Genomic DNA, 23,065 nt, shown 5'->3' on the forward strand with positions numbered 1-23,065 from the left:
AGAGTCCAGGTGGGATCATCCCACCTCGGGTCACTGAAGGAGCTGAAAATCACTTCAAAGCCATCCGACAGAGGAGGAAGGAAACTGCTTTTCTTTTTCTTTTCATTCTCTCAGTGTCCCCTTCAAATAAATGTGCTGCAAGGAGGGGTGAGAGGCAGCCCTGGGAGCGGGCAGCGTGTCCTGGGGAATGCTGAGCTCAGCGTGCAGCTCCTCCTGCATCTCCTGGCCCGGGTCAGGCTCTGGCATGTTCCACCCTGCATGCTGCACCGAGGGCATGTGGCCAGCGCCTGGCAGCTCTGCCGCGCTCAGCCCGGGGCTTCAGGGCTGCCAGGCTGTGAGGGCAGTGCTGGGCCAGGCCAGGGCGCTCCAGCATGGCCCTTCTGGAGGAGGCAGCTTTCCCAAAAAGCTGTGGAGGAGAAACAACCACACAACGTGCACATGGTGTTTGGAGTGGGACTGCTCAGAGCGAGCCAGCCTGGCACAGCAGCAGGAGGAGGAGGAGGAGGAGGCTCTGGGCAGGCTGGGCTGTCCCCTGGGGGTAATGGCCGTGTCTCTCCCAGACCCCGTTCCAGTCGTCGGTGCTGGACACGAGCAGGACCACGCGGCACCACGGGCTGGTGGACAGAGTGTACCGGGACCGGAACCGCCTGGGCTCGCCCCACCGCCGCCCGCTCTCCGTGGACAAGCACGGCCGCCAGATATCCTTGGGGACAGGGCTGTGCCCGGCCGTGCCTCCTGCTGCATCCCCGGGGGTGCCACACCATCCATCCCTCCTGCTGCATCCATCCCCAGGGGTGCCACACCATCCATCCCTTCAACTCCATCCATCCCTGGGGGTGCCACACCATCCATCCCTCCTGCTGCATCCCCGGGGGTGCCACACCACCCATCCCTCCTGCTGCATCCATCCCCAGGGGTGCCACACCATCCATCCCTCCTGCTGCATCCCCGGGGGTGCCACACCACCCATCCCTCCTGCTGCATCCATCCCCGGGGGTGCCACACCACCCATCCCTCCTGCTGCATCCCCAGGGGTGCCACACCATCCATCCCTTCAACTCCATCCATCCCTGGGGGTGCCACACCATCCATCCCTCCTGCTGCATCCATCCCCGGGGATGCCACACCACCCATCCCTCCTGCTGCATCCCTGGGGGTGCCACACCACCCATCCCCTCTAGTTCCCCACAGAGAATCTGTGAGTTTGGTGGTTCTGACAGGATAATTGGGGTTATTCTTGGGCTGAGGTTTCCTGCTGGAGTGGAAGTGTTGCTGCCTTAACCTGGCCCACGTGGACAGCTGTCCCTATGGCACCGTGTACCTGTCCCCGCCGTCGGACACCAGCTGGAGGAGGTGGGTGTCCCCGTGCTGGGCTGTGGCTGTGCTCTGGCCCTGCAGCACTGGGGATGGTGCCTTTAGACATTCAGAAACTCACTTTGGAATTTAGTGCTCGTTTTAGATGAGTGTTAAAATTGAGGTGTCTGCAAGTGATACCTTTTTAAAGGTAAATCCTTAAAGTTTAATCTTTAAAAATCTTTAGAAATCCAGATGTTCCCAGGCACAGCCCAAGACTTGGATATTTCTCAGGGTGCAGAAACTGGGCTGGGAATGTTCCAGTGGGAAGGAACACAGAGTTATACTTTGAGGGTGGCCACACTTAAAATTCATCCTGAGATGTGTTGGCCATGAAAATTCCCATCTCCACAACATCCTGAACCATTCCTTTTCCTCCTCCCAACAGGAATGTTTGTTTTAACCACAACAATAACCAAAGTATGGTTAAACAGCTTAAAAATGGCATTATTTGATCATATTTAATCTGAACAAAGCAGATAAAACTCTGTTCTAACAAGGGCAACCAATTTATCCTGTGTTCCTCTCAATCCCATTATTGCAACAGTTGCTCTTCAAACTTGAACTAATTTGTTCTGCAAATTGATTGTTTCACCAGGAAATTCTGCCTGGTTTCTGCCATATAGAGAGTTTTGGCTTTTAATGCACAACATTGAGGTTTTACCAAGTTGCTGCTTTTATCTCAGAGGAAAATTTGTTTTATTTATTGAAGCTGACAATAAAAATATTGTGGGTTTCGCTTTCTCTCAGGACAAATTCTGATTCTGCCTTGCACCAGAGCACCATGACTCCAGCTCAGCAGGAGTCCTTTTCAGGAGGGTCACAGGACATGCAGCAGAAAAGAGGTGAGCAGAAAAAAAAAGAGATAAAAATATTTCTACCAATGGAATCCCCACAGACTGGGCTCCGTGTGTTTGTAAAATTCAGGAGTGCTGACACTTCCTGTGACAGCAGTTGGGTCACATTCACCTTTCTGGCTGCTGAAATCCAGGAAAAATGACACAAAACGAAGGGAGAAGTTTTTCCTGAGCCCCAGATGATAAAATTGAGGAGGATCCTCTGGGCTGGGGGAGGGTTGGAGGAGCTCCTGGGGCAGAGTGGAATTTCCAGAATCTCAGTAGGGACCTGCAGGGAAGGAGCAGAGGCTGCACCCCGAGTTTATTCTGGCTGGGGGATCCCCAGGAGCATCCCTGGGAGAGGGAGATTCCTGAGGATCCCAGAACAATTCCAGGTTGGGAAAGGAGGCAGATTCCCGAGGATCCCAGAACAATTCCAGGATGGGGGAGATGCAGATTCCCGAGGATCCCAGAACAGTTCCAGACTGGTGAGAGGCAGATTCCCAAGGATCCCAGAGCAATTCCAGGCTTGGGGAGAAGCAGATTCCAGAGGATCCCAGAGCAATTCCAGGCTTGGGGAGAAGCAGATTCCAGAGGATCCCAGAGCAATTCCAGGCTGGGGGAGAGGCAGATTCCCGAGGATCCCAGAACAATTCCAGGCTTGAGGAGAGGCAGATTCCCGAGGATCCCAGAGCAATTCCAGGATGGGGGAGAAGCAGATTCCAGAGGATCCCAGAACAATTCCAGGATGGGGGAGATGCAGATTCCCGAGGATCCCAGAGCAATTCCAGGATGGGGGAGAGGCAGATTCCCGAGGATCCCAGGGCAATTCCAGGCTTGGGGAGAAGCAGATTGCAGAGGATCCCAGAGCAATTCCAGGATGGGGGAGAAGCAGATTCCAGAGGATTCCAGGGCAATTCCAGGATGGGAAAGGAGGCAGATTCCAGAGGATCCCAGAACAATTCCAGACTGGTGAGAGGCAGATTCCCGAGGATCCCAGGGCAATTCCAGACTGGTGAGAAGCAGATTCCAGAGGATCCCAGAGCAATTCCAGGCTTGGGGAGAAGCAGATTCCCGAGGATCCCAGGGCAATTCCAGACTGGTGAGAAGCAGATTCCAGAGGATCCCAGAACAATTCCAGGCTTGGGGAGAAGCAGATTCCAGAGGATCCCAGAGCAATTCCCGGCTGGAGCAGCTCCGGCACCCTCAGCTCTGGTGCCCTCTGCTGGGCCCTGCTCCTGCTCCAGCTCAGGAAAATCGGGAATTGCTGATCCTAAAGGGCTTTAACAGCCTTCAAATCCCTGCTCCCAAAGAAAACTCCAAAATTTAACCCTTCAACAAACACCTACATCCTGGGAAGTTCCAGCAATCAAATAAGTTCTCAGCAATTTTTTATTGTTTCATCCTCCTCAAGAATTTAAACTTTGTAAGATTTTCCCAAAGGTTAAACTGAGAAGCTGAATATTATTGATTATTAATGATTCCTTTTCATCTCTTTTTTAGTTTTATTGCTGACTGTCCCTGGAATGGAAGAACCCACCTCTGATGCAGACAAAACCCTCTCTAAGCAAGGCTGGGACACTAAAAAGGTGGGGATTGCACCTTTCAAAGAGTAGAAATTTTATTTTCTGAACATATTTAGATAAATTAATGCTTTAGTCACTGTCAGTATTAATAAACTACTTGAGATTGGAGATTAAATGCTGTATTTAAAAACAAATAATAACTATTAGAGCAGAAAGAGCATTTTATGTGGGTGTGAATGCACAGGCTTGGTTATATGAGGAGAAACTCTCAAAATTTAAGATTTATTGGACCAATAAAACAAAAAAAAAAGATAAATATCTTCTAAGAGCTCCCAGATCTTACACAGAAATGATTAAATTGAACTTATAAATTGAAATATTTCTGAGGCAAGAGCCTCCAGCAGCATCTTTGCCTTCAAATCTCTCTCCCTTCTCTTTCAGACTGGGTCATCGAGACCTAAATCCTGTGAAGTTCCAGGAATCAAGTAAGTTCTCAGCAATTTTTTATTTTAAAGGCACTGAGATCTTTAAGAAGAACTGTGGATTGAATATCCTATTGCTTTGGAATTTTCTGGGAAGGTTCTAGGTACAAAACAAGACCCTCTGAGGGTCAGAAATACTAATAATATCTTTATGGAATTTCTTGTAAAAGATACTTTAAAAGCTCAAAAACTCTTCTTAACTGTTAAATACATTTTAAAAAGCTCAAAAAATCTTCTTTATGAATTTTTCTTGTGAAATAAATTTTAAAAAGCTTTAAAAAATCTTCTTAATGAAATTTTCTTGCTAAATACATTTTAAAAATCTCAAAAAAAGTCTTAATAAAATATTCTTGTTAAATACATTTTAAAAGGTGAGAGATATCTTCCTAGTGAGATTTTCTTGTTAAATACATTTTAAAATCTAAAAAAAAATCATAATAAAATTTTCTTGTTAGAAACATTTTAAAAAACTCAAAAAAATCTTCTTTATGAAATCTTCTGGTTAAATACATTTTAGAAAGCTCAAAAAAATCTTAATGAAATTTTATTGTTAAATACATTTTTAAAATTAAAAAAAAATCAATAAACTTTTCTTGTGAAATACATTTTAAAAATCTCAAAAAACTCCTAATGAAATTTTCTCATGAAGTAAATTTTAAAAAGCTAAAAAAAAATCTTAAATTAATTTTTCTTGCGAAATAAATTTAGAAAGTTCTGTGCAGACTGAGCTGTGAATGAATTTGTTTTTTCTCGTGCCTGCAGCATCTTCCCCTCGGCCGAGCAGGAGAACACTACAGCCCTGATCCCTGGCACGCACAACACGGGCGGCTCGCTGCCAGACCTGACCAACATCCACTTCCCCTCGCCCCTGCCCACGCCCCTGGACCCCGAGGAGTCCTCCTTCCCTGCCCTGAGCAGCTCCAGCAGCACGGGCAACCTGGCTGCCAACCTGACCCACCTGGGCATCAGCACTGCCAGCCAGGGTGAGCAGAGCCCTGCTTCTCCTTGGCCTTGGGTCGCGTGTGCAAAAAACGGGGATTTATTTACTCACAGGACCTTTAGCTGCTGTTCTTGATGCTTTTTGGGGATTGGATTTGGGGCCTTTTTTATTTTTCATTTTTTAAAATTTTTAAATTTTTTTTTATTTTTAATTTTTTTAAAATTAAATTTTAAAAAATATTTTCATTTTTAATTTTTAAAATAAAATTAAAATTTTTCATTTTATTTTTTTAAATTTTAATTTAAAAATTATTTAAAATTTTTTTATGGTTTAAATTTTTTTTTTTTTTTTATGTTTTCATCAACAAAGATGATTGTTTGTTGTTTTTTTTTTTAATGATCAGTGACAGTCTCTTGATTCCTAGAATAGCAATGAGGAGTTGTAGCCAAAAATACAAATCTATTTCCTGTGCTGGGCAGGATTCCCTTTCCCACTTCTCCTGGACTGGGAAAAGGAAATGACTGCAATAGGTGAGTTTGGGAAGCAAGAAGAGAATTTAACCCTTTAAAGGATTTGGCCATGTGGGGACAGAGTGGGGCAGCACTTTCAGCTGCAAAGTCCCCCTTTCCCCTTTTCACTTTTCAGCATCCTTGGAGGAGTTTTTGGGCTCCAGAGTTTCAGGGATGGCTTTAGAAATCATGATTTCAGCCACAGTGGATCTCCACATTTTTCCCCCATAATTAGCAAAGTAAATGATATGAACCCAAACTGAATGTAAAACTGCTTTGAAAACGTTCCCTGATCTGCCAAAGATAGAAGAAATTGAAATTTCCTCGCTGACTTCATTGCAGCTTCTCTCTGGAGCTCACCCCACCCTTCATGCAGTGCCCCCTCAGCCTTGGGTGCTTTCCAAACTGATTTTCCCACCCTTCCCTTGCTGCTGGAAGCTCCCCGAGTGTCCTGTGCCCTGTGCCCTGCTCAGGGCTGTGCCCCAGCACCCCGAGGGGACGTGGGCACACAGCACTGCCAGGTGCCAGCGCCTTGGTGCCCACAGGAGTGCCAGTGCTGGGCTGGGCACCTGCCTGCCCGAGCCCCTTCTCCTGCTGCCCCTTGGCAGCCTGGCCTTCCTGGCAGCCCTGAGCCCGTGCCAGTGCCCGGGAGCTGCGGGCTCCTGTGAGTTCTCCTGCTCACGCTGTCTTGGCCTCAGATCCTTCCCTCATTTCCTCTGGGGTGAAGCAGAAAAGAGGGGAGGGTTCTAAACTCCCAGATTTTTGGCTTGGTCTGAACAAAATGATGATATCTGGGTTGTTTATCCTCACCCCGTGCCGGGCTGTGGCTCCTGGCAGTGTGGTGGACATTTCCTGCCCTGCTGTGCCATTAAAAACGGGGCTCTTCCTGCATAACCAGTTCTGCTTCTGCTTTTTCCATTAAAGAGGTGTTTGCTTTTACAGTACCTCAAGTGCCCTCTGATAAGGCTGGTTCCAGGATTTGTTATCTCAGCCCCAGAGCCTGAGCCCACACAAACAGAGCAGAACCTGCATTTCCTGGGCTGCCCGAGTGCAGGTGTGCGAGCACAGTGCCCGCGGTGTCTGAGCTGCTGAGGCTGCTCTGCCTCTTCCAATTCCTCAGCCTGGCCACCAGCCCCACCTAGCGTGCCTGGGCTTGAGCCAGGACAACCCACAGGGCTCTTCCTCTCATCCTGATGCTCCTCAGCCTGACCAAATTAATTACAAATCACCTAACGAGCTCCCGCGCCATCAGCCAAGGTGCCTCCGGTGCTGCTCGCTCGGGCCGCTCTTTGCTCTGGGTTTGGGGAATTCCTTTGGGTCCAGAGCTCAGCAGGGCCCTGCCCTGTCCCTGCCCTGTCCCTGCCCTGTCCCTGCTGTTCTGAGGGTGTTTTTTGTTCCCAGCAGGAATGACGACGACACCGGCCCCGTCCCAGCACCGCCAGCCCAGCGTCAGCCCCCTGTCCCTGGGCACGGACTCACGGCGACCTCAGTCCCAGCAAATGTCCCCCACGCTGTCCCCACTGTCACCCATCACTCAGGTAGGAGCTCAGGGGCAAGCCAGGCTTCCCAGTCGCATCTATATTGGTTTAATTTGCTTAATCAAAGAGCCACAGGGACACTGGGAAGGAATTCCTGGCTGGGAGGGTGGGGGGAAATGGCTGCTCCATCCCTGGGAGTGCCCAAGGCCAGGCTGGACTGGGCTTGGAGCATCCTGGCAGAGTAAAAATGTCCCTGCCCATGGGAGAGGATGAGCTCTAAGGTCCTTTCCAGCCCAAACCATGATTCCATGAACTTCATCTCTTGTTCTGTAATTTCTTCCTTTAAAGGTGTTCCTTAATTCAGAACCTAAAACAGGAGAGGTTTGTAGAGGGGACAGATATTACTTGCTCCTTTCTAGAGCCTTGATAAAAACCATCTCTTAGGCCACATTTTCTTGTCCCAAAGTGAACTGTGAAATTTGAAAGCCATTTCTCTAATTTATGACAGAAACTCAGTTAACTTTTAAAATTGATTTTATTGTGGCTCTGTGACTGCCCAGGTGGGTGATTTCTGACCTTGAGATTCAATCGGTTTATACAGGATGGTTTTGGCTTGGAGGGAACCTTAAACCTCATCCAATTCCCCCCTGCCAGGGCCAGCAACATCTCAGAGCAGCTTCTTGACTCTCTGAACCTTTAGGTGCCATTTTTACCACACCAACCAAGCCCGACTCCACTTTGTTGGTGTGAAGAGCCATCCCTGCCAGGCGGCTGACGCCGCTGCTTGTTTTGCAGGCCGTGGCCATGGATGCACTGTCCCTGGAGCAGCAGCTCCCCCCGTACCCCTTTTTCACCCAGACCAGCTCCCAGCAGCAGCAGCAGCCGGCAGTGGCCAGCTCCCTGCCCCAGCCCCCCCCTCTGCTGCAGAGCTCGGGGCTGCAGAGGGGCCCCCAGCTGCCCCCCCTGTCTGTCACGGTACCCTCCAGCATCCCCCAGTCACCCCCGGGCAGCCAGAGCCAGCCCTCCGTGGGCATCGACATCAACTCGGTGAGTCTGGCAGGGGCTGGCCCTGGCAGGGCTGGGAGTGCCCACTGTGGGCTGGCATGGGCACTGCGGGCTGGGATGGGCACTGTGGGCTGGGGATGGGCACTGTGGGCTGGGGATGGGCACTGTGGGCTGGGAGTGCCCACTGTGGGCTGGCATGGGCACTGCGGGCTGGGATGGGCACTGTGGGCTAGCATGGGCACTGTGGGCTGGCATGGGCACTGTGGGCTGGGATGGGCACTGTGGGCTGGGAGTGCCCACTGTGGGCTGGCATGGGCACTGTGGGCTGGGGATGGGCACTGTGGGCTGGGAATGGGCACTGTGGGCTGGGAGTGCCCACTGTGGGCTGGGAATGGGCACTGTGGGCTGGGAATGGGCACTGTGGGCTGGGATGGGCACTGTGGGCTGGGAATGGGCACTGTGGGCTGGGAACGGGCACTGTGGGCTGGGAAATCTGCTTGGACAACCCCTGGGCATGAGGGTGTGAGGGAGGCTGAGGTAAACTTCAAATGGTTTTGGTTAAATGAGCCTTTAAGTGTTTTCTAGAGGGAATTTTTGTGGCAGGTTTGATTAGACCCAGCTTAAATCCATCAGCCTTTACTGAGGGATTTGCAGGGTGTTCAGTGTCCCCCAACACATCAGGATACAGATTGGGGGAACTCCCAGAGCCTCAAGGGAGAGTCCAACCACAACAACCATTTCCCAATTAAATACCAGCTGGAAAATTTACTTTCCAAAAGTTGTCTAGAACCAGGTATTCTCTGCAGGATCACTACTTAGAGCCCTTTTATTTGGAGGAATTTTATTCCAAAATGGGACTTGTGGCTGCCTCCAGTGCCCTGAAGAATTGGAACAGGGATTTATGGACAGATCCATTTTCCTGCTTGTTCTGAGGTGGCCTGTTAGGAAATGTTCTGTGTCAGCAGCTGAAAATCCCAGATCAGGAATCAGAGGCCAGGAAAGGAGGGAGGTCCCAGCGCCCCCAGCCCCTCCTGCCCTGGGGGGTCCCACCCGGGGTGTCCTGGCAGTGCTGGAGGGACAGGATTGGCTTTGGCAGTGAAACAAATCCATCCTGCTGACCTGCACTCACTTGTGGATGGAGTTTCAGCAGCTGGTGCTCCTTGAGAGCAGCTGCTTCCCTCCCAGGCTGGGGAGGGGAGCAGGGAAGGGCAATCCAGCAGTGGAGAGGATCCCACCCCACTCAAAACCTGTCCCTGTTTGATTCTAATCCTCATCTAGCACCAGTACAGACAATTCTGATCTCATCCTTTGCTTTCTGTGTTGCTTTCCTCATCCTAAACCTCTTTATGACCTGAACTTTTAGGCTGCTGTGTTTATCTTCTAAAGCAACTCAAGTAATTCCTAAATAAACTGATTTAAAGCCACTTTATCAAAAAGCCTTTGGAGCTGTCAAAACCTCGCTGGCAACTTCTGCACAGGTTTTGTAAAGCACAATTGAAATGTATTTGTAGTTTGTACAACCTTCTGACAGGTTGTAAGTGGCAATGCAGAGCAAAAAGAGACATTTTATTGGGATTTACAGAATTTGGGGTCAAAAACTGGCAGTGCAGAGTTCTCCCACACTCCAAATCTGGTTAAATTCACTGGAGTGCAGGTTCTCCTCAGTCATCCCTTAATTTCTAATGGAAATAAAATAAGAAGAGCTGGGCTACTCTTCATGTTAATTAGTGCAGCATTATTTAAATCCCATTAATATTACTAATTTGTTCCAAGCCAGGGTTCTTTATGATGGGAATAAATCCTGGAAAGTAACTTCTCAGGACAGCTGAGAAGAGTATAAAAACCCCAGCTAAAGGCTGCAGAGCACAATGTGAATTCCTGGGGGTGCCTGCTCCCTGTCCTGGGGTGCAGGGGAGTTTGGGGCTCAGGTTTATCAGCCAGGTGTTCTCACCTGCCCCGTGCTGATAACACAGCTGGAGGCAGGGCAGCACCCACTGAGCACACACGTGGGGCTGCCATGCTGCTGAAGCATGAATGACATTCCTTTTGAATTATTCCCAGCTTCCAAGACTTCTCTGCCCTAAATCCTTGGCTGCCCTGATTTTTTGAACACATTTTGAAGCGAGCAGAAGTGAGACAGGCAGGAAATGCTCCCAGCTGTCCCAGAGCTCTCCCCAGTTTGGGGACCTCACTGACACAGCCCTGTTTTCCCCCACAGAGCCGAGGAGGGTGGTTTCCCCAGCAGGTGTGGGTGTTTTGCAGGCTCCCCAGTGCAGAGTTTAACTGTGTGTTGTTCTGTAGGCCTCACTCCAGCAGTACCGCAGTAATGCTGGCTCCCCAGCCAACCAGTCTCCCACCTCTCCTGTCTCCAATCAAGGCTTCTCTCCTGGCAGCTCCCCTCAAGTAAGGGACTCTGTGCTTCCACAGGCCTTGCTTCTCGTGTGTGTTTGAGCTGGATTTCTCCATCACTGCCCCATAGTTGTCTCACTGTGGTCCGTGTGTGCCTCATGCATCACCGACGCCCTCCATCCCCACTCCCACAGGGCTTCAGGAGCTGCTGAGTTGCCTTTTGCAGTGAGCAGAGAGCCACAGGATCAGGCTGCTGGTGGAGCACTGGGGTGGTGTTTGTTTGGGGGGCAGAACCTCCAGGTAGAGCCCTTTCAATGGCCAGGGTGCCAGGGCAGCTGATGGGAGGGCAGCAAAGGGGCAATTTCGGTGCCTCCTGCAGCAGGAAAACCCCTGGGCACTAAATATTAAATATTTACACTAAATATCCCAAACTGATTTAGATCAGGATCTTTTTTATGTGAGAACACACCCAGTGAGAGAAAACACTGGAGAAAATGCTCTTAAAATGAGCAGCTTGTGGCTGGCAGGGATTGGGTTCCCAGCACACTCCCTTGCATGCCAGCTGCTTCTCCTTGCTCTGCCTGTATCTCCTCACACATCCACATGGCCTGGATGGAAATCACAGCTTGGGGGAGTGTGTGATCCTCTGAAGGGGAGGTTTTTACCTGCCAGCAGCAAGAAATTAAACCCAGGCATAATTGGAGGGTGCCCCAGTGTAAGAAAGTGCATTTTCAGTGCCTGATGCTGCTGAAAGAGCCCCAGCTGGCTGCTCTGGACAATCCCACCTGGAGAAAAGAAGTGCAGGGAGTTCTTCCAGAGCATCACAAGAGTCTGAAAATCCATTTTCTGTTTCATCACTGAACGGTGAAGGCTGTAAGGAGGATCCTTTCTAAATAAGTGCTGCCCCTTCATGGTTGCCAGGCAGAAGCTCCAGGTCTCCTTCATTAGCCAGGTGATGGTAAGCTCAGCCCTGGATCCGAGTGGCAGGAATTGTCTGCATTTCCTTAACCCTGCCTCAAGTGCTTCTTAACCTCTCTCTCTGCCTGCTGCTGTGAGTTCTGTGTGCCTCCAGAAACCAGCACTGTCCCCTAGAGCAGAGCATGCTGCACACTCAGTTCTCACTGGGCAGTGCATCCACATTTGGGGTTTATGTTGATTTATTTCCCCCCCCCACCTTTGATTTCTCAATCACTCTGGCTTGGTTTTGTCCCCTCTGGTCAGTGCCAAGGACCAGAGCACACACTGGGCTGTGATTTTCCTGCTGGTTTTATCCTGTAAAAACTTCCTCAGGTTTTGCTGTGTTTGACAGGGACACCACGACTCTTGACTGAAGGCAGAGGATTTATTAATTCTTCTCTCTGTAGTTTTGGCCTCTTAAATGCCCCCAGAATTCTTTAGTTTTGCTAAATTAAAACTGAGGTGGATTCGGTGCCTCCAGGAATGCCCCAAAGCTGGTGGTGGTCACAGACATGAAGTGTGGAGAGGAGGAAAACCAGTTTGGAGGGGAAATGGGGTTGGGTGTGGAGATGGAGCAGCTGCAGGCAGCAGAACCCCTCAGTCTGCCCAGAGTGAAGGCAGAGCATCCACTGTGGAGCACCTGGCACTGCTGAGTGCCTCCACGTGCTCCTCTTCCTCCCTGATGCCAAAGGACATTCCCTGACCCACAAACCCCCTGTGGGCTTTGATTTGTGTCCCACAGGTTCCCCTCCACGCTCCCAGCTCTGCCCAGCCCCTGCTCCCCTGTCCCAGCCGTGTGTGTGTGTCCCACCAGTGCTCCCAGTGCTCCCAGTGCCCGCGGGGCCGGGAGAGCTGTGCCTGCCCCAGCTCTGTGTTTGCATGGCTTCCACCCCGGTGCCTGGGCTCTGCTCCCCTGCTCTCACCTCATCCTGTTCCAGTCAGACACAAACACTCTGCTCTAGTGCCTCTGACCTGGAGAACTGGTAGGTATGTGGAGATGTGGAGATGGACATCCCGGCCAGGGACTGGGCGTGGTGTTTCCTCACGGTCACTCCATGGACCCCAGAGGGTGCTCTGGTGGCTCTCCAGTGCCTCTGGAGATGGTGTTTGCACAATGGCCTGCCTGCAGTTGTTGTGAATGATCCTGAGGCTCTGAGGTGTTGAAGGAATGACATTTCCAGTGGGGATTTTGGGTTTCCTTTGGGAATTTCTGTGCTTGCAGCTGTAGGAACCAGCACACGTCACAGGAGGAGCAAACCCAGGCTGGGCTGGGTGGGAGGCTCTGACCTGGACTTGCACAAGCACATCCTGCTCTCCTCCTGATTTCTTCTCATGTTCCCCAGAGGTTTTTGGGATGGAAACAGTGCTTGGTGAAGCACAAAGATTTTAGGGATTATCCTCATTTTGGGAATTGTCCTCTCATTCCCATTCTGTGGAATGTAACCACAGGAGTGAAAGGCGCAAAATACCTCGATCCCCTTTGGAGCTTTCAAATGTCCTTTGGATTTTGGTGTTGGTTTTGCTTCCTGTCAAGTCTGTGCCATCCCAAAATTCACATTTTCCTTGGAAATGGTTATAAACCTTAGGTTGGACTGCATTTAGGTTGGTTAAAACCCCCAAATTTACTTTAAGCGGTGCTTTGCTTTTCTCCTGTCAGCATCTTAGCAGTGGCTCTTGTAGTGTTTGATCCCTCCTGGTGTTTGATCCCTTTGTCCTGGGATCCAGCAGCTCTGGAGTGTTGATAAATTGGTGATAAATTGGAAAAGTTTCCACCCTGGGATGTGACAGCCCTGGGGTCTGCCTGGAAGTGGGGAGGTTTTTGAGGAATATCTTTGTGCTTCTTTCCCCTCATGGAAGGGGCAATTCAGGTGATTTTTGAATTATTTTTTTATACAAGATGGGTTTTTTTTGAGGGTCTAAAATCCGTGCCTGTTCTGATTATTCCTAAACTTTTCCTGAATTTCCCATGCTTAAGTTTTTAAGGAGGCCATCTGTGGCCTTCTGCTTTTGCCATGTGGATAAACCAGCAACTGAATTTTGTTTTCCAAGACTGAGACAACCACTCCATGGAAATTGTCTTTCAGAGATGTTCTCTTTGTCAGTTAATGGTTTTTATTTTCAGCTGGAACATCAGAATTTAGAATTTTAAATCAGGAGTAGTGGTGCTGATTTTATCTGGCATTTTTGATCAGGGTTAAAACATGGACCTCAGATTCTTGGTCACCTTTAGAATAATTGATAAGTGATGGAGAATAAGTGAGGGACTGGACGTTCCTGCTCCGTGAGGGTCCTGAGGGATCTTTGTGGTCCTGAGGGATTCCCTCCTGCTCCCTGTGGATCCTGTGGGATCCCCTGGGCCGTGAGGGCCCCGGGTGATTCCCGCCTGCTCCGTGCTGATTTCTCTGAATTCCCGGATTTCTTGGAATTCCTGGATTTCTCTGGAATTCCCAGATTTCCCTGAAGTCCCAGATTTCTCGGAATTCCCAGGTTTCTCAGCATTCCCGTTTTTCTCAGCATTCCTGTTTCTCTCAGGATTCCCAGATTTCTCAGAATTCCAGTTTTTCCCGGCATACCCAGATTTCTCAGAATCCCCCAGATTTCTCAGCATCCCCAGATTTTCAGCATTCCCGGGTTTTCAGCATTCCCGTTTTTCTCAGCGTTCCCGTTCATTCCCGGCATTCCCGCTTTTCCCGGCGCGCCGGGGGCAGTGGGGGTTTTGCACCATGAAGCTCTGTTTTGTTTTCAGCATTCTTCCATGCTGGGCAGTGTTTTTGGGGACTCCTATTATGAGCAGCAGATGACAGCTAGGCAGGCTAATGCCCTCTCCCACCAGGTGAGCAAATTCATCTCGGGCCTCCTCGGCCCCTCCCGCCTCAAATTAACCCCAATTAACGCCTGGTTAATTTACGTCAGTCCCCGTTTGTCCATGTAGAGTTCTCCTGCTTTTTGTTTGTTTCTTGTTTTGTTTGGTTTCCCTTCCTCCCCTCTCTTTGTCCTCCCCATCCCACGCAGGTGTTCTGCCAAAAAAATGGGAGATCAATTAAAAATATTTATAATAATGAGGCTTTTAGAATGGGAGATCAATTTTAAAAATATATAATAATCAAGCTTTGAAAATGGGAGATCAATTAAAAAATAGATAATAATGAAGCTTTTAGAATGGGAGATCAATTAAAATTATATAATAATGAGGCTTTGAAAATGAGATATCGATTTAAAAATATATATATTAATAATGAGGCTTTGAAAATGAGAGGTCAATTAAAAATAGATATTGAAGCTTTTAAAATGAGAGATCAAGTAAAAATATATATAATAATGGGAGATCAATTAAAATATATATAATAATCAAGCTTTTAAAATGGGAGATAAATTAAAAAATATATATAATAATCAAGCTTTTTAAATGGGGTATCAATTTAAAAAATGTATAATAATGAAGCTTTTAGAATGGGAGATCAATTAAATATATATAATAATAAAGCTTTTAAAGATTCAAATAATGCCAGGCAGCTTTGAAAAGGGAGAATAGTGAAACAAAAATGTTTAAGCAGTGAAAATCAGCTTGGAAAAAGGAATTCTGCTGGGCAGAGACCTCAGGGCGAATTCATCCCTTAATTTCCCTCTCCACCCTCCAGCAGAGCATGGATGGATTAAATTATTGAATTTAATTCTGGGATTAAATTAATTAAATTATTGAATACTTAAACTGGGGTGTGTCCTGGAGGGAAATCTGCTGGGCAGAGACCTCAGGGAGAATTCAACTCTTTATTTCCCTTTCAGTCTTCCACCAGTGGATGGATCGAATTGATTAAATTATTAAATACTTAAACTGAGATGAGTCTTGGAGGGAATTCTTCTGGGCAGAGACCTCAGGATGAGCCTGAATTCCCTTCATTTCCCTTTTTTCCCCTCCCACCCTCCCTTTTCTCTGTCCCCCTCCCCAGTTTGGCTCGTACCCCCCTCCCAAATTGGGCAGGGTCTGGCCCATGCAGCTCAGGGCCCAGGGCCCCGTTTGGAGCAAGGGAAGATGAATTTGTTTGCCTGTCTGTGTTGTCCTGGAGCCGTGTCCTTGTCCCCTGTCCACGCCAGGCTGGCAGTTAACCCTCTGTGTGTCCCCCTGCAGCTGGAGCAGTTCAACATGATCGAGAACGCCATCAGCTCCAACAGCCTGTACAGCCCCTGCTCCACCCTCAACTACTCGCAGGCTGCCATGATGGGACTGACTGGCAGCCACGGCAGCCTGCAGGACTCGCAGCAGCTCAACTACTCCAGCCACAGCAACATCCCCAACATCATCCTGACAGGTAAAAATCCTCCTGGGAGCTGCCTGCTGTGGGTGCTGTGGGGTTTTATCCTCCCCAGCATCATCCTGACAGGTAAATCCACCCTGGGAGCTGCCCTGCTGTGGGTGCTGTGGGGTTTTATCCTCCCCAGCATCATCCTGACAGGTACAAATCCACCTGGGAGCTGCCCTGATGTGGGTGCTGTGGGGTTTTATCCTGATGGAATGATGGAGCTGACTCTGTGGGAAATGGGAGCCTCCTCCAGCCAGCTCTCATCAGCTCCTAGAGGTTATTTCACACCCAGATAGCTCAGATACCTTACAAAGCCACAGCAACATCCCCAGCATCATCCTGACAGGTAAATCCACCCTGGGAGCTGCCCTGATGTGGGCTCTGTGGGGTTTTATCCTGATGGAATTATGGATCTCTGTGTGAAATGGAAGCCTCCTCCAGCCCTTAGAGGTTATTTTCACACCCAGGTAGCTCAGATACCTTACAAAGCCACGGCAACATCCCCAACATCATCCTGACAGGTAAATCCATCCTGGGAGCTGCCCTGCCGTGGGCTCTGTGGGGTTTTATCCTCCCGAACATCATCCTTACAGGTACAAATCCACCCTGGGAGCTGCCCTGCTGTGGGCTCTGTGGGGTTTTATCCTCCCGAACATCATCCTGACAGGTACAAATCCACCCTGGGAGCTGCCCTGCTGTGGGCTCTGTGGGGTTTTATCCTCCCGAACATCATCCTGACAGGTACAAATCCACCCTGGGAGCTGCCCTGCTGTGGGCTCTGTGGGGTTTTATCCTCCTGTTGTAGGGAGGAATGATGGAGCTGACTCTGTGTGAAATTGGAGCCTCCTCTCCAGTCAGCTCTCATCAGCTCTTACAGGTTATTTCACACCCAAATAGCTCAGCTACCTTACAAGGCACAAATTCAACAAAATAGCTTCTATTGCAGTATTAGAAACAAAAAGATTTTAATAAAAGGCAAAATAACAAACTTTTTACAGGGTCTCTGCAAATACCATATTGAGCAGCTCCTCAGGGCATGGCCCAACCCTGCCACAGCTCCAGGAGGTTTGGGCAGTGCTCAGGGACAGCCTGGGGCTTTGGGGTGTCTGTGCAGGGCTGGAGCTGGATCCGTGATCCCTGGGGGTCCCTCCAGCTCAGAACGGTTCATCATTCCGTGGTCCCAACCTGGGGGTTGTTGCTGTTGAGGGCTTTGTTTCACCTGGGCTGTGGTGCCAGTCCAGTGTGGCTGCTGACAGAAACAGGTAACTTCATCCTAGGGAAGTTGTGAGAACGCTCAGAGAAAGAATTAAAACAGTTTTTACCTCAATCTCTGCCCCTGGTGTTTGTGAATATGTGGAATGTTTGTACGTGGTGTTTATGGAAAGGTGTTTACAAGAAGGTGTTGTTCCTGCTTAGCCAAAGGTGTGAGAGGTGTTGTTCAAGGACCAGTCAGGTTCTGAGTGAACAGTCCTGTCTATAAATATGCAGAGTTCCTAATAAATCTCACTTCATGTCTTCTGAGCATTGGAGCCAATGTCTTCCTTCAGCCGTTGCTAACCCGAGTCCAGGTGTGTGTCCCAGTGCTCACCTGCACACAGGTAGAGCACCTAGAGCACCAGTTTTGCTGTGGATTTGTCCTCCTGAATTCCCTGGGTCCTGTGCTAGAGTGAGGAAAAGCTGTGGGAGCCAAGCTCTGCCTGCTCAGCCCCAGCTGGCCAGCAGAGGGTTGGAGTGTCACATATGGTGGCCAGTCTGGTCACAGTGGGATTTTGGAAACGATCCCTGCCCAGGGATTGCTGATGGGAACGGTGGAATTGAGGTTATTCCTCCTAAAGCTGAGGGAGAGAAAAGGCTCCAGTCACAGCAAACACAAATTTTGGGTTGTGTTTGGTGCCTTGGAGGTGCTGTGGGGAATCTGCAATCTGAAGGAGGGTGGGTGTTCCTCAGCTGAGAGCTCCATAACCATTTCCAGGGTTTTGGGAGCTGTTTCCTGGCTGCCACGCTGGTGTCTGACCCCTGTGTGTTTTGTCCCTGCAGTGACAGGAGAATCCCCCCCCAGCTTATCAAAAGAACTGACCAGCTCCTTGGCAGGAGTGGGGGACGTCAGCTTCGACACGGATTCCCAGTTCCCTCTGGATGAACTCAAAATTGACCCTTTGACCCTGGATGGACTTCACATGCTCAACGACCCCGACATGGTCCTCACCGACCCCGCCACAGAGGACACGTTCCGCATGGACCGGCTGTGACCCGGGGAGCCACCACATGGGGGCTTCACCCACCCTGGGGGCTTCATCCCAACCTGGAGCCACCATCCCGGGGCTTTATCCACCCTGGGGGCTTCATCCCAACCTGGAGCCACCATCCCGGGGGCTGCATCCATCCCGGGGGCTCCCCCCTGGGGGCTGCATCCCAACCTGGGGGCTTCATCCCACCCCAGAGCCACCATCCTGGGGGCTGCATCCCACCCTGGAAGCTCCATCCCAGCCCAGGGTCCATCCTGGAGGCTCCATCCCACCCCAGGGGCTGCATCCCAACCCTGGGTCTCCATCCCACCCCGGGGGCTCCATCCCACCCCGAGGGTCCATCCGCCCCAGGGTCCCCCCCAGCCCAGGGCCCATCCTGGAGGGAGCAGCTCTCCGTGTCCCTGTCCCACGGGTCCCCAGCTTGTTGTTCTGAGCTTGCCGCGCTGCCCAGCCCGTCCCAGCCGTGTCCCCCGAGCCGCTCGTTGCCGTCCAGCAGTCAGGATTGTCCGGTTTGTCCCGGTGGTTTATCCAGTTTGTCCCGGTGGTTTATCCCGGTTTGTCCCGGTGGTTTATCCGGTTTGTCCCGGTGGTTTATCCGGTTTGTCCCGGTGGTTTGTCCTGGTGGTTTTCCCGGTTTGTCCCGGTGGTTTTTCCCAGTTTGCCATTGGTTTTCCCAGTTTGTCCCAGTGGTTTATCCTGGTTTGCCATCGGTTCTCCCCTGCCCCGGTCCCTGTGCCCCCCAGAGGGGCTCTGGGCAGCGGAGCAGGGCCGGGGCTGCGGGGCTGGAGGGGCCCTGCCCCCCTGGGAAGCCAATGCCCGCAGTGCCGCCGTCCCGGGACTCTGCTGGTGGCACTGCCAGCCCTGCCCGGCCCCAGGTGTGTCCCCACCCTCTCGTCCCTCCCTCCTGCCCCAGCAGTCCCGGCCAAGCGGAGCCGCCAGGCCCACGGATCCTCTTCAAACACTATTGGTTCCAAGCTTTCTATGGTTTTGTTTTGTTTTTGTTTTTTTAATATATATGTAATATATATCTATTTCTATATATGGCTACATATATAGAGAGCATTTCTGAGCACACATGAAAGTTCTATAATTCATTACTTGATTAGACAGAGGATCAGAACATCTTAAAGCAGCTAAAAAAAGATAGAGACTAACCTGCATAATCCTAATTTTTACTTTGTGAGAGATTCCTGGGCAACAGGAAGGGCATTTCCATAGCAATGCCAGGCTCGTAGAATCATGATTTTTTAATTTTTTATTCTTATTCGTTACTTATTCTGTTACTTATTTATGATTTTTTTGGTTGTTGTTGTTGTCATTTCTTTTTTTTTTAAATTTTATTTAAATATTTGGATATTAGGAAAGTAGCTCAACTACATACAGCCAATGGAAGCACTCTACATAATATTTGTACAGTACTTTTTTTTTGTGGTTTTATTCCAGAAATATATTATATATATTATATATGTAGGTATTTTTAAACTAACTGGAATTTTAAACAGATGTTAAGCAGGAATAAGGAAGCCTAAGGCAAGTTTAGATATTTTCCTTTGGAATAGGCAGAATAGGGTGGTTGGAACTTAAAAATTCCTTCATTCACCCGGGGGAAAAAAAAATCTCTTGCTCCACAATGACCAGGATTAAATCCTCCAAACTTCTGTTTAATTAAATGGAGAAATAATTATTTCCGATGGTCCTTGTGAATATTTTGTGCTGCAAATTAAAAAAAAGAAAATCCCATCCAGATTCCCCAGGGTCGGAATTGGGGATTTCACTCTGGCTGAGGGAAGGTGATTCCCAGATTTGTGGGAACGAATGGAATTAGAGGGCACTGCTGGAACATCCTCATTCCACTGGGGAAAGGCAGGAATTCATCAGGAATTAACAGGATTTGGAGTCATTAACTGATTAGCTAATTAACGGACCCTGAGGGAGGCGCCTCCAGCCTGGGCTGGGAGCAGCCCCGTGGATTCCATCCCTAAAATCCCCTCCCAGTTCAGCTCCCAGTTCCCGTTCCCGTTCCCACCAGTTGGGCTTTGTTCACCCCTCCTGCCCCCCTGGATTTTCTCTCTGCCCCAGCCCAAGGAATTCCCAATCCCAACCCCAAAGCTTCTCCTCTTTGGGAACAGCCTGGGCTGCTCTTAATGAGTTCCCCTGCAATTAATGAGAGTCCCCTGCAATTAACGACTCCTCTCTGCTCTCCTGAGTTCTCCTAATGAGTTATCCAAGTTTCTGTGTGCTTCCAGAAATCCTGGGCTGCCCTGCTGAGGTTCCTGCCTGCTCTGCTGGGTCAGGGTCAGGATCTCCCCAGCCCTGGGCGTCCCCTCACCTTCTGTGCCATTTGTTGACCATTTGCACTAAAAATGTGGAATTTTTTCTTGGCTTCCCTGTGTCTTTTTTATTTCTTTGTTGTTTTGTTTTGTTTTGTTTTGTTTTGTTTTGTTTTAATTTGATCCTTCTCCACGCCCTCCAGAGGTTTCCCTGCATCTCTTGGGAATGTTTTGGGATTTTTTGGCAGGGTTTGAGCTCGGTAGGACACGTTCACTCCTGGTGGCTGCTCCTTTCAGATCCCTTCCCCTTTTCCAGTTTAAGGAGGAGATAAAAGGCAGCTCCGACAGGAGGAAACCTGGAGAAAACCAGGAGGGATTTGGGCGCAGGTGACTCAGAGCCCCTTGCTGAAGGTGCAGTGAGAGCTTTGTGCAGCTCCATGTGGGAATTGTGTTTGTCTCCTGCTGGAACGACTCCGTGCATGTGCAGTCCTTGTGTGTGCTGTGTTTGGAACAGCAGAGTCATGCAGGGGAGGCACCAGCAGAGCTGGGGTTCAGTCCTGCAGGGTCTGGGGTTCCTCACGGGAGGGAGGCTCGGGCAGGGAACCGCAGCTCCGGCTCCTGCTCGGTTTTTTAACTCCGTGTGTAAATAAGAGCTCTTTGTTTCTTAGACTTGTAAGTAGACCTTGAAAATCGCCTTAATTTCAAACTAACACACCTTGGATGCAACTGTCGCAGTTAGGGAGCCTCCAGCTGGGAGAGATCCAGGTTTGGTCCCTGGGGAGAGGGAAGGAGCAGGGATGTCCCCGTGGGAGTGCGACAGGACGGGCTCAGCTGTGGCCAGGGAGAAGCTGCCTCTCCTCCGACCCTGTGACATCCAGGGGTTCCTGCAGCTCCTGCCTTTCCCGTGGGAGCTGCCCCAGAGGATTCCCCTTTTCTCCCACTCCTTCAAATTCCAGTTTTGTGGCATCAGGCTGATGTGGGAGCAAACCCAGAGAGAAGCGTGGAACGGATCCTAAGTGTTCCCAGAACAAATAATCTGCTTTTATTCCAAATGTGACAGCCCTGTGCTCATTCCGGTGTCTGGGGCTCCCTCTCCACGGGTGGGAGCAGAAAGGGAAAACCATCACTTAGGAAAAAACAAAAAAATCAAGGAGGAAATGGTGTTAATTGCTATAATTGCTGAGTTTGATTGCAGTGGTGGTGGAGCTGTCTGGTGTCTCCAGGGGTGACTGTCCCACCCTCCCTCCTGACCCCCCTCCCTCCGTGTTTTTCTATCTCCATAAGGAATTCCCCCCAATTCCCAAGCTAGACTGTTGCATTTGCCAATACAATGGGGAAGAGCAGGAATAAACCCTCGGTGCATCCAAAACTGTGATTCTTTCCCAGCGGCCAGCCCGGCCCTGGCGCTGGGGCTGGGGGAGGCTCCTGTCCCTGTACATAGACCCCGTCCCCCCGGGCACGCGTGACCCGGCCCGGCTCCCACGGCTTGTGCATGGCAGGGAGCGCTTGGCAGCCCCCCTGTGCCCCCGACACGGCCCGGGCTGGCTCTGCCCCCGCCCCCGGGGCCGGCTCCTCCTTTTCCAGAGGGGAAAACCTCCCCAGAACGGCGGGAGTTCCGCGGCCTCGGGGAGGGAACGTGGATTGTTTGGTGAATTTGTGTTAGGAGAGCTCACGGTGACCCTTCAGCTCAGAGGGAGGTTGGGTTTGATGTCCTGGAGGTCCTTTCCAACCCTGATTTGGTTGTTCCTTCCCAACCTTGATCCCAGAATTCTTTTCCAACCTTAATTTGGTTTTCCTTCTCCCACCTTGATTCGGTCGTTCTTTTCCAACTCTAATTTGGTGATTCTTTTCCAAACTTGAGTCAGGTTCTTTTCCAAACTTGATTCAGGTTCCTTTCCAGCCTTAATCCAGTGATTCTTTTCCAACCCTGATTCAGTGGCTCTGTCCCAACCTCAATTCCACGATTCCAAGAGCAAAAGCTGCCCTGAATTTATCTAAAAGCAGTTTACCTAAATTTCCCTCAAAAACGAACCCTTGGACCTAAAACCACGGGTTTCTGCCAAAACAACAATTAAGGCTTGAGCTTAATTTGGTTAATTCCCTCAAGGAAAGAGCCTGGAAACCCCCTCTGGACAGGAGGGCAGCAGGAAGGCCCCTCCTCCCCCGCAGATCCCGACCTTGGCTGTTTTTTCGGGAGAAACCCCAAAACCAGCGCGTTTATTCCTCGGAGCAACGGCCCCCCCGTCACTGTGATGGCAATGTGAAAGCGCAGGTAGCCTTTGTTACGTGTGTCTGTCCTTTTTAAAAAACAACCAGGAAAAAGAAAAAAAACCCAAAAAAACCTCCCTCCCTCTTAGAATTAAACTTTGTAGTGTTCCTGTTCTTTGTATTTTGAGTTGCATCTTATTTATACGGCGCAGTGTAGGCATGGATTGCATGTCGGTTTTCTATGCGGGCACCACGACATTCTGACTGTGTATTATAAATCATTTTTACCTTTTTAAATAGGGAAAAAAAAAACCAACAAAACAAAACAACAAAAAAAAAATAACAACAACACAACAGAATCATTGTGTGGAATTTCTATACTGCAGAGCCAAACACTACATGGAGTCCTCTCTTGGTTTGTGTTATTTATTTTCCGAGGCGGTTGGGGCGGGCGGGGGGGGCGGGCGGAGCCGTGTGTGCGTTGCCTTATGTGGGCTTGACCAATTTTATCAAAATAAAGGCCTGAAGGGGTAAAATCCGCTGGCTCTTGTCTTCAGGGGGTGGAGGGATGGGATGGGATGGGATGGGATGGGATGGGATGGGATGGG

General features: G+C 49.8%; 1 protein-coding gene across 1 annotated transcript in view; it reads left to right on the plus strand.

Moving 5' to 3' along the window:
* The window catches only part of CRTC1 (CREB regulated transcription coactivator 1), a 45,008-nt gene extending 22,167 nt beyond the window's left edge, over positions 1–22,841 (plus strand). Inside the window, exons 3-14 of the mRNA XM_058820961.1 lie at positions 561–698; positions 1,292–1,353; positions 2,104–2,198; positions 3,693–3,778; positions 4,157–4,200; positions 4,960–5,180; positions 7,051–7,184; positions 7,920–8,171; positions 10,431–10,532; positions 14,182–14,268; positions 15,562–15,742; positions 17,771–22,841. Of these exons, the coding sequence (XP_058676944.1) occupies positions 561–698; positions 1,292–1,353; positions 2,104–2,198; positions 3,693–3,778; positions 4,157–4,200; positions 4,960–5,180; positions 7,051–7,184; positions 7,920–8,171; positions 10,431–10,532; positions 14,182–14,268; positions 15,562–15,742; positions 17,771–17,982 (1,614 nt within the window). The 3' untranslated portion in view covers positions 17,983–22,841. The remainder of the gene's footprint in view (positions 1–560; positions 699–1,291; positions 1,354–2,103; positions 2,199–3,692; positions 3,779–4,156; positions 4,201–4,959; positions 5,181–7,050; positions 7,185–7,919; positions 8,172–10,430; positions 10,533–14,181; positions 14,269–15,561; positions 15,743–17,770) is intronic.
* Positions 22,842–23,065: the final 224 nt, after the last annotated feature.

Source organism: Ammospiza caudacuta, chromosome 28 (genome assembly GCF_027887145.1).
Source record: "Ammospiza caudacuta isolate bAmmCau1 chromosome 28, bAmmCau1.pri, whole genome shotgun sequence".
NCBI classification, from domain to species: Eukaryota; Metazoa; Chordata; class Aves; order Passeriformes; family Passerellidae; genus Ammospiza; species Ammospiza caudacuta.